General features: G+C 40.5%; 1 protein-coding gene across 1 annotated transcript in view; it reads left to right on the top strand.

The window, feature by feature from the left end:
* The window catches only part of PKHD1 (PKHD1 ciliary IPT domain containing fibrocystin/polyductin), an 808,705-nt gene that overhangs the window by 321,747 nt on the left and 474,721 nt on the right, over positions 1 to 12,237 (top strand). Inside the window, exon 29 of the mRNA XM_089685961.1 lies at positions 7,159 to 7,321. Within this exon, the coding sequence (XP_089542087.1) occupies positions 7,159 to 7,321 (163 nt within the window). The remainder of the gene's footprint in view (positions 1 to 7,158; positions 7,322 to 12,237) is intronic.

Raw genomic sequence — 12,237 nt, forward strand, 5'->3', positions numbered from 1 at the left:
CTAGATCAGGGTTTGATCAGGTCAGGGTTATAGTCAGTATCAAGGTCAGGGTCAAAGGTCGAGGTCAGAGCTAAAGGTGAGGGTCAATTTATTTTAGGTAGGATTAAAAAAGCCATTTTTAAAATAGTATCAGTGTCAATGTCAGTGTGTTTTAGGTAGGATTAAAAAAAATAGCAAAATGTTCACTAAAAAATGTTTCTGGGCCCTACTGGGGGTACAAATATACATATATGTGGTATTGCTGTGATCGTCAGAAGCAGTGAATCTATTTGGAGTTGTTCGTTGGTAGTAAGTTATGGTAATTGCAAGTAATATATAGCAAACTTTGAAAAAAAATTCTACTTTTTTTTTGCTATTTTCTACTATTTTGGGCCAGCTTTTTTTTTTCATAATAAAATTAGTCACCTTGATACACATTGACGTTGCGATGATATGTACAGTTTTACTAAAACATGTCAAAATTTTGTTCAGGCGTTAAGATTTGTTTTATGCTCCATCATTAGTTAGGGGTTAATTATCTTGTAGCAGTTGTGTGTAATGCACGCCATACATGGGTCAAATTCCAAACAAATTTTCTTTAAACGAAAATCAGAAATTTAGTGCGTTTCCGATGGTGCACCATTGATTTCGAAATTCAGCCAACCAAGCCTTCAATTTCATCTCATGTTGCTGCAGAAAATAATTTTCGTGGCTAAGAATGTTCTTTTCTTTCCAGGTCAAAGCTCATGATCATTTCTTTTTCGTCTATATTTCTCGCACGATTCTCCCATCATTGATTCAAAATTAATTAGTTTTTCAAAAACTTTCCAACATGCCCGATCACTCAAATTTGATGGTCACTCGAAAATTGGCCGTTTCTGTGACCCACTAATGGTGCGAAATTTGGACAAAAATTCTTAGAAAGCAAAAAGAAAAAAATAGGCGAAGAGCTACATGACAAGGGGGACAGGGAATACAAGGCTGGACAGGGTTAATGATAGAGTTGGTTAGAATAGGCAGTCACTTACCAGATTGGGAGTTACGGAGAGTAGGTGGCGCTGCCAGGAGGGGATACATGAGGAGGAGACCCAAAGAGCGGCAAATCCTTTAGTCTATAATTCACTGCAGTTGAAGCTTAATGCAGGCCATATAAAAAATCGGCCGATTTTTGCACCGTTAGTGGGTTAATTGGTCGGACGTTTTTCGGGGTTTTGGCACATTTTTTTTATCGGTAAAGCTGGAAAAAAAGCGGCTGATTTTCCTGGCAATGATGGGCAAATCGGCTGATTGTTTTACCGATAAAAGCCGTGACCTGCAAGAAGAAGAAAAAAGAAGAAAAAGAAGGAGAAGAAAAAGAATTCCAGTCCGCTATTATGTTTGACATGAAAAAGTATTGCGGTTGCAACAAAGTATCTATTTGTATCCGAATAAAAACATCTATCGGTAAGGGATACAAATGGATACATTGTTGCAACCGCAATACTTTTTCATGTCAAATATAATAATGGAGCTCTCTGAAAGCGACAGAAGTAATTAAATGCCGGCCGTAGACGGAATGAAAATTGGCCGATTTTTTTTTTTTACCATTGGTGGTAACATCGGCCTATTGATTGACTGATTTTTTTGTTTTTTTTTTAAAAACGGCCGGTTTTCGACCCGTCTATGGCCTGCATTAGCAGGGTGGAATTGATTTAAATAAAACTGATTTAAATCACGATTTAAATCACTGGTCAGTAAGGCTTGATTTAAATCCTAGTTTTCTACATGAAGACTAATTCTTGCTGGTATAACTTTAATATGCAAGTAGATGAAGATTTTTAGAACAACAACCTTTCATATTAGTTTTTTTATCCCCAGTTTAAGAGGTTAATCATTCATATTTGTACAACTTTTCTGTTGTACTTAGGAAGGAGAAAAATAATCATTACCTTAATAATAACAATTTAAATAGATTTATTCATCTGAAACAATAACATTCCAGCATATGTGATTTGCTTAAACATCCATGTTTGTTAACTAATTTGGCTAAACAAAATATATATATTTTAAGAAACTTAGACTGTCAGCCCCTTCCTCCTCACACTTAGTTCACTTTCTTCTTGTGCAGATCTATTCCACTCCAAACAATCAGAAAAATATTGTTTCTATTCTATTCACTGAACTTCTTGAAACTTAGCACTGAAGGGGTTGATTCTGTATTCATAGGTTTGTAGAAGTTAGGATGAAGGTCTTTTTCTTAACTCTGTTCATGTTATAACATTTTTGCTGTGAAGAAGAGGCATGTGATCTCCGCTGAGTCAAATTCAGTTTTGAGAACTGCAAAAGTAAACCGAGCATCTGTGATAATATCTTGTAGGCAGAGAAACTGCCCAATAATCTTACAAAAACCTCTGGAAGAGCATGACATTGTGAATGGATTCATGGGATTTATTTACCAAAAAAATTAAACATATACAGCCTTATTCTACATAATTAAAAAACTAATCTTTATTTCATGATGGAATAACCTTTGGATGGTAATATATTTTCCTCAAAAAGCATTTTATTTAAAAAATCCGATTTAAATAAAAAAAAATCTGATTTAAATTAAAAACATCCGATTTTTTTTTTTTTTTTTTTTTTAAATCATTGATTTTTATCCACCCTGTGCATTAGTAACACACTGTTAACTGGCTAATGCAGCTCTGGTACAAATTTCAGGTATGGAGCCAAAGAAAAAGGATAGAAGTGCACCATAGATTGCAACATGTTCATAATAGAAGTGCAGGGATGCATGTGTTCATGTACAGAAATGTCAATATAGAGTTGGTTAGCCTTTAGAAGCAATACAAGCATTTCCAGGAGAGAAATTTGCAAGTTCTGAAGTAATAATATTTGTTGTAATACAAGCACATTATTATAGATTCAGTACGTGGCGTTTTTTTATATCTTTTCTGAAACCATGCTTTAGTTTTACCTAGAGGTTTTCCATGGTAGTTAAGTCCAAGCTGTTTCCTGGCCAGTCAAGTGACGTGGCGTCCACGAGCACCCTCGCCAGTCGCTAACCTCTTCAGCTGGACTCCTTTTCAATCTGCAGCCATTTTGATTGGCCAGGCCTGAATAACATCAGTCCCGGGCATGTGCAGGAGTAAATTTATCTTGGCAAATGCAGAACTTGTACACTGAGCTGCACATGTATAGCTCAGTATACGTAGTGAACAAGCAGGTACAAATACTATAAAGTGAATATTTTAAAAAGAAAAATATCTATTCTTGACTAAAGGTACATAAACATACCTCCTATTGCTCTCCTCTAAATCCTTTTTTTTTTTCACTGATGTGATCTGACTTCCTGTTAGAGGGTGGCTACGCTCATTCTCAATGATTCCACTGTGTGTAGGAATGTAGCCACCAGGGGGGGACTGACAACTCATGGGGCCCCCGGGCAATAGGGGATCATGGGGCCCCTGTGTCCTTGCCCAAACTCAAAAAAGCCTATGATAAATGTACCAGAGGCATCCCATAGGGCCCCCTACTGACCCCGGGCCCTCGGGCAGTGCCCGAGTTTCCAAATGGCCAGTCCGCCCCTGGTAGCCACCCTCTCTTGTTCACTCCTGAGATGGACTATGAATGATAGGCTACGGACTATGGGATTTGCAGTGTGCATAGAGTAGTCTACATGACTGCAACAAACATGCACTGTTCATTCCAGACAAAGGAAATGAGAAGGAAAAGGAGAGGTTCAGGATCTCATGGAGGAGGTTACAAGGAGAAAAAAAAGAAACAGATTCTTAGAAATCGAATGCAGGGCCAATAATGTAGTGAATGTACATTAACATGTATAAGTATATATAGTGTATCAAGTCAGCTCAAAATTTTCCTTTTTTTTTTTTCTTCTTTAATTTTCTTTTTTTTTTAACATTTTTAATGAGGTTTTTAGAATAAATGTGGTGAAATGTTGACAATACGTCCTAACCCTCTTGTTTTGACATGTTCTGTACCTGTACTGTGTCCTTTTTTATTATAAAGTGCTGTACAAACTATTGATGCTAGATAAATCTTGTATAACCATTTCTGGACCACAATGTACTGCGGACAGGCGGCCCATGCAGGCAAAGCGACTTACTGGTGCGTCACTGCTTGCTTCCTGGTTAAGGGTGTGCGCATGTGCGCTTCTTCGCTGACACCCACTGTGATTGTACACAGCGGGAGTCTGTCAGGCAATGATTCATGGCCGGGACCTATTGATCTGCTATGTCCACTCACAGCCCAGAGCCCTGTGTTGACAATCAACACAGAGATCTGTACAGAGGGGACAACCTCTCTATTTCTCACCCCTGCAAAGCAGGAATAAGAAACAAAGAGCTCTATTAGTAAAAGCACCACACTTTACACACATTACACATAGTTAGGCAAATGTTTAACCCCTTGATCACCCTAGATGTTAACCCCACCAGCCAATGTCATTAGTAGAGTGATAGTGTATATATTATTATCGCTGATCACTATTTTAATGTTCATGGTGATGTCACTGTCCTCTCAGCGTCAGTTAGTGTCAGATTGCCCGCAGCACTTTCACAGTCTCATTATTATAATTTGCTGATTTACCACCATTAGTAGTATGAAAATAAATAAATAAAAATTCCAATGTATATATGCCATAGATTGTATATGCTATAGCTTTGATGCAAACTAGTCAATATACATGTATTGGGATTTTATTTTACCGAAGACATGTAGCAGAATACATTTGGACAAAGTTATGAAGAAATTCAATTTTTTTTACATTTTTTTATTGCATATGGTTTATAGCAGAAAGTAAAATAAAATATATTTTTTTTCAAAATGTACAGTCTTTTTTGTTTATATCTCAAAAATAAAAAAAAACACAGTGGTGATCAAATACCACCAAAAGAAATCTCTATTTGTGTGAAAAAAAAAAATTATATACATTTTTATTGGGTGCAGCATTGCATGACCGTGCAATTACCAGTTGAAGTAGTGCAGTGTCAAATTGTAAAAAATGGCCTTGTCATGAAGGGGGTAAAACCTTCCAGAGCTCAAGTGGATAATAATAACAATATTTATAATAATAATATTACATCCGTACATCATGATCAAAGAATACCAGACCATACATAGTCAAAGTCAACAAACAAGATAGCTAACAAGGCATTGTAGCCGGAATTGGTACTTAAATTGGCATAATGATATCAACTCCAAAAAATGTAGCATTAGAAGGAATATCAAGGTGAAAAACAAAACAAATGCAAGAAGACACACAATGGAGATCTCTCTCATTTTAATTTGGCCGCAATTAAATCACAATCCTCAGGGGATCCAACATTGGGGTAAATCGGGTAGAGGACCTACATCCTATGGAATTGGGTATGTGGATGTAATGCAGTCATTCTCTCATACAGGTATTATTTATTTCAGGTATTTATATAGAACCATCAATTTAAACATTATTATTATTATTATACAGGATTTATATAGCGCCAACAGTTTGCTCAGCGCTTTACAATAACGGGAGACAGTACAGTAACAATACAGTTCAATACAAGAGGGTTAGGAGGGCCTGATCCTGGGAGCTTACAATCTAGGAGGGAGGGGCTAGTGGTACAAAAGGTAGTAACTGTGGGGGATGGACTGGTTGGAAGAGTAGAAGATTCCAGTATTAGCTGAGGGCAGGATAGGCTTCCCTGAAGAGATAGGTTTTCAGAGATTGCCTAAAAATGAGCAGAGTAGGTGATAGTCTGATAAATTTGGATAGAGAGTTCCAGAAGATGGGGGAAGCTCTAGAGAAGTCCTGGAGACGAGCATGGGAGGAGACAAGGGAGCTAGAGAGTAGGAGGTCGTGCGAGGAGCGGAGAGTACAGTTTGGGTGATATTTAGAGACAAGATCAGTGATGTAATTTGGGGCAGAGTTATAAATGGTTTTATATGTTATTGTTAATGTTTTGAATTTTATCTGTTGGGCAATGGGAAGCCAGTGGAGGGATTGGCAGAGAGGGGTGGCAGACACAGAACGGTTAGTAAGGTGGATGATTCTGGCAGCAGCATTCATGATAGACTAAAGAGGGAATAGCCTGCGATTCGGTAGGCCAATGCAGAGGGAGTTACAATGGTCAAGGAAAACATAGTATATTGTACATTCACATCAGTCCCTGTCCTTAAGGAGCTTACAGTCTAAGGTCCCTAACTCACATTCATGTACTAGGGCCATTTTAGACAGGATCCAATTAACTGACCAGCATGTCTTTTAAGTGTGGGAGGAAACCTGGGAAATCATGCAAACTCCATACAGGTAGTACCGTCGTCAGGTTTAAAACCAATGACCCTAGTGCTGCTCAGCAGAGGTGCTAATCACTTATCCACTGTACTATTGCATTCCATGTGACTTCACTGACACTATGGGCTACATTTCCCTTCCATTTTTTAGCAATATGTAGTCTAGCCGCAAAGAGAATATACATCATAAATGGTCCCAATATGGGAGGGAGCCAATTCAGACTTACAAAGAGAGGCACAATGGCTTAGCGATTAGCACTTCTGCTTCACGTGTGTGGCAGCCCTTGCTACCCCTCTGAAAAGCGATCTGCAGTGCCTCCTCACTACCTGATATAACCATATAAATGCTGCACCACAATTGCACGTGGTTACGATGTGGACTTGCATATTTCGCGTCTGGCAGTGGTAAATGCGACATGATGTTTAATTTTTTCTGCTGTATGTGTAATGTGTATAGTTGTGAGCGGCTGCATGTCTGTGTTCAGATGGGCAGATGGGGGATGGTCAAACCGCAGCTCAACCATCTGGTTCTATTGCCCCTTGGGTGCACATGTGAATGAGCCCTTACAACACCAGGGACCCGCCAAGTACACTACCTGCATGGAGTTTGCATGTTCTCCAAAAACATGCTGGTAGGTTAATTGGCCTCAGGGTGTGTATATATATGTGATCGAGGCTTTAGATTGTAATCTCCTTGAGGACAGGGACTGATATGAATATGCATTTTCTGTGCTATATTCAGTAAATCCATGTAGTAAATAAGTGAGGATTCTGGTGGGGAAGATATAAAAAAAAAGCAGTGTCCTCTGAAATTAGGGGAAACGCTGAGTTCCAATCACGTCTCATCATTATCATTTATTTTATTAAAGTGCACAATGTTTAATACTCCCCTTTGTTCTGTTACAGGGAGAAGATACGCCTTACTTCTTCTTCTGCAGCCTTTGGTCTCGGAATTCCAGTTGGCCTTCTGGCCATCCGCCATTAGATGGCGACAACGTCACGGTAGAGAGAGGCCATACCCTGCTGCTGGATACCAACACCAGCCTCCTCAACCTGCTACATATCAAAGGTTTCTCATTTTTTATTACTTTGCTGTAAGAAGTAACCTTTTTTTCTTTTTTTTTTTTTTTTCCCCGGCTCCATTTGCTGATCCTGTTCAGGGGATTTTCACAAGACACAGATGCAGTCTCTTTTTTGCACCGGCAGATATCCCGTCCTGTTTCTGAATAATAATGCTTAGCGGTGATTGATAGTTCTCCCACGCCGCAGCTTAGAAATTCACTCTATCTGCTCGGAAATATGATTATGTGACTGAAAAGTAAATAATTTACACAGGCACTCTACAAATTAGTTTAATACGTTTAAGGTGAAGATGATTAGCGGTTTTCATTTCTGCGGAAGGACCAGCAATAAACATCATCCCTGCTTGGGCTGGAGGAGAGGATTATGGGTAAAGCATGGGATCCAGCAAACGCTAATGCTGATTTATTTTCAGAAGTCTAGCTGGGATTAGAGTTTAGTATTCCTAGATCAAAGAAAGAGTTAAATAACTGTAATCTGAACTAAAACTTTTTACCAATCATTTCTGTAGTTCTTGTAGTCACCAGTTCCTTCCTAGAGAAGGCTTTTCTACTGTAAGAGTGGTTAAAGGTGAACTCCAGCCGTACCTTCAGCCTTGCACAGTTGTATCGGCTCCTCTACTGAAATTGCTTACTCTGATTTCACTGCACACTGTGAGCGTCTCACAATGTGTATTAGGAGCTCCAGCAAGTCAGATAGAGCTCGTCACATTTCCTGGCCAGAGGACATTCAGTATCCTCTAGCTCAGTGGTTTACAAAGTATGGCCCAAGGGCTGGATGAGGTCCTTTGCTTGCCTTTTTCCAGCCCTTGGGGCACTATTCCTCTGGCCATTTCTTTCACTGACAGCATTGAGGGGGCACCATTCCTCTCATTGACCTCAACAATAGGTTGCTATTCTTCCCTGAGATACCACCAATATAATACTATTCCTCCCACTAATACCAATGATGGGACACTATTACTCTCACTGATACCAATGATGGGGCGCTATTCCTCCCACTGACACCAATGATGGGGCGCTATTCCTCCCACTGATACCAATGATGAGGCACTATTCCTCCCACTGATACCAATGATGAGGCACTATTCCTCCCACTGATACCAATGATGGGGCACTATTCCTCCCACTGATACCAATGATGGGGCACTATTCCTCCCACTGATACCAATGATGGGGCACTATTCCTCCCACTGACACCAATGATGGGGCACTATTCCTCCCACTGATACCAATGATGGGGCACTATTCCTCCCACTGATACCAATGATGGAACACTATTCCTCTCATTGATACCAATGATGGGGTACTATTCCTTCCACTAATACTAATGATGGGACACTATTCCTCCCACTAATACTAATGACGGGACACTATTCCTTCCACTAATACTAATGATGGGACACTATTCCTCCCACTAATACTAATGACGGGACACTATTCCTCCCACTAATACTAATGACGGGACACTATTCCTCCCACTAATACTAATGACGGGACACTATTCCTTCCACTAATAATAATGTTGGGACACTATTCCTCCTACTAATACCAATGATGGGACACTATTCCTTCCACTAATACTTATGTTGGGACACTATTCCTCCTACTAATACAAATGATGAAGCACTATTCCTCCCACTGATACCAATGTTGGGGCACTATTCCTCCCACTAACACTATTGATGGAGCACTATTCCTCCCACTAATACCAACGATGGGACACTATTCCTCACACTAATATCAATGATGGGATACTATTCCTCCCATTGATACCAATGATGGGGCACTATTCCTCCCACTGATACCAATGATGGGATACTATTCCTCCCACTAATACCAATGATGGGACACCATTCCTCCCACTAATACCAATGATGGGACACTATTCCTCCCACTAATATCAATGATGGGACACTGTTCTTCCCACCAATAGCAATGATGGCGTACTATTCCTCCCACTAATACCAATGATGGGACACTATTCCTCCCACTGATACCAATGATGGAGCACTATTCCTCCCACTAATACCAATTAAGGGATACTATCCCTCCCCCTAATACTAATGATGGGACACTATTTCTCCTACTAATACCAATGATGGGATACTATTCCTCCCACTGACACCAATGATGGGGCAATATTCCTCCCACTAATACCACCAATGGGACACTATTCCTACCACTGATACCAATGTTGGGACAATATTTTTCCCACTGATACCAATGATGGAACACTATTCCTCCCACTGACACCAATGATGGGGCACTATTCCACCCACTAATACTAATAATGGGACATGATTCCTACCACTAATACCACCAATGGGACAGTATTCCAACCACTAACACCAGTGATGAGGCACTATTCCTCTCACTAATACCAATAATGGGGCACTATTCCTCTCACTAATACCAATAATGGGGCACTATTCCTCTCACTAATACCAATGATGGGGCACTATTCCTCTCACTAATACCAATGATGGGGCACTATTCCTCTCACTAATACCAATGATGGGACACTATTCTTACCACTAATATTAACGATAGGGCACTATTCCTACCACTAACATCAATGATGGGGCACTATTCCTCCCACTGATACCAATGATGGAACACTATTCCTCCCACTAATACCACCAATGGGACAGTATTCCAACCACTAACACCAGTGATGGGGCACTATTTCTTGCACTAATACCAATAATGGGGCACTATTCCTCCCACTAATACCACTGATGGGACAATATTATTTCTACTGATATCAATGATGGGACACTATTCCTCCCACTGACACCAGTAATGGGACACTATTCCTACCACTGACCACAGACACTATATAATTTTTTTTACTCCCACTGACCACCAAGCCTAAAACATTTTTTATTCCCATTGACACTGGAACATTGTGTACTCCTATTAGCCACAGTCTGGCCCCCATAAAGTCTGAAGGACAGAAAACTGGACCTTTGTCTGCAAAGTTTGCAGACCCCTTCCAAGTGGGCTTTACCTTGGGGTGTCTGGAAACCTTTCTAGGAATATCTACTCCTCCAGACTGACATTCCCCCATCAAGGCATTTTGACATTTGTATATCTCCTCCCAAGTGCCAGCTCACTGCTTGTATCTGGGCCAAGGGGTCTTGAGACAGAAGCTATGTACAGCACCGTGGTGGCCCCTCCCACCAACCATGATCTGCCTGAATTTCATAGTGAAGCATAGTGATGATGTCACTGGGTCTAAAATAAGGTATGTAATGAAAAGGTCTTGATGAGAAAGGAAAGCAGCTTTAACTTCAAGCAGAGCTCAACTTCATGATAGTTAACCATCTAATATCAGTCCGACATCCCTTGCCAGTGTTGGCATTTTTTACCTGGCTTCTTCCGGGAGCTGAGCTGTGGCCATCTTTATTGATAGGTGTGTGATGGCGTCACTTCTGCACATGCAGTCATCTCGGCACACTTGCCAGCTCAGTGTGCATTCAAAAACAAACAATGAAGACTCAGTTTCTTTTTTTGCAGATATTGCTTGTTTCTTTTACAGTAAAGAGCCTGCTTGCAGGTTTTGAAAGCATGACGTTCGTTCCATTTTCTGATTTAAAGTGGTTGCAAAGGCTGAAGGTTTTTTACCTTCATGCATTCTATGAATGAAAGTAAAAAACCTTCTGTGTGCAGCAGTGCCCCCATAGCTCCCTCAATACTTACCTGTGCCTCATCGTGATCCAGCGATGTGAAGGACAGCCTCGGCTGGAGGTCTCTGCCTCCTCATTGGCTGAGACAGCAAGGGGGAGCCATTGATTCCACTGTTGTTAATCACAGCCAGTCAGCCAATGAGGAGAGAGAGAGGCAGGGCAAGCCATGGCTCCGCGTGTGAATGGACACTTGGAGCAGCGGTTGCACCCTTAGCAAGCTGCTTGCTGTGGGGGCACCCAACAGACAAGAGGGGCCAGAAGAGACTGCAGGGGACCCTAGAAGAGTAGGATCCAGGCTGCTTTGTGCCAAACCCCTGCACACAGTAGGTAAGTATAGACATGTTTGTTATTTTACAAAAAAAAACAAAAACCTTTAGAAACTCTTTAAAGTAACACTAAGTGATATCCCTATTTTCCAAAAATAATCTATACACATCCACTACTGTGTAATCTGTTTTTCATGAAATTGTTTCTGTGTAAAACTATGTTTTAACATCCCTGTAACATCCACTGTGAACTCCAAAACCTCTTCATTTCCCCCTCACTTTAGTTAGTTTGGGATGAATGTTAATTGTGGTCATGTACACTGCTCTATGCACACTACACATCCTCTAGTGCATAGTCTCTAGTCTATCTCGGGAGCAGGGGCGGACTGACAACTCATGGGGCCCCTGGGCAATTGGGGATCATGGGGCCCCTGTGTCCTTGCCCACACTCAAAACACACCCATAAAAGCCTATAAAAGGTACCAGGGACATTTTATGGGGTCCCCTACTGACCCCGGGCCCTTGGGCAGTGCCTGAGTGCTTGAATGGTTAGTCCGCCCTTGCTCGGGAGTGAGCTAGAGAGGGTGGCTACATTCTTACATACAGTGGTACCATGAAGAACAAACATAGCCACCCTCTACAGGAAATAAGATTGCAGCAGCAAAAAAAAAAAATTGCAGATTTGTAGTAGCTGAGAGAAATAGAAGGGACTTTGTAAAGTTAAGAATAAATATATTGTATTTGTTTTTTGTAGCCTCCCTAGCGGTCTGATTATGTCAGTATTTCTGTGCTCAAAACGGTACATTTTTTTGCATGGAAATATGTATTTTTTTTTATTGTAGGCCTGTAATTTTTAGGAATAACTCACTGAAATCTGTCCGAACAAGAGTCTAGAAAACATCCCGGGTATGTTAAAATTTTAAACACAAAATCATAAATTATAATTTA

Source organism: Staurois parvus, unplaced genomic scaffold (genome assembly GCF_062004578.1).
Source record: "Staurois parvus isolate SC_StPar_1 unplaced genomic scaffold, SC_StPar_1.0 ptg000390l, whole genome shotgun sequence".
Lineage (NCBI taxonomy): Eukaryota > Metazoa > Chordata > Amphibia > Anura > Ranidae > Staurois > Staurois parvus.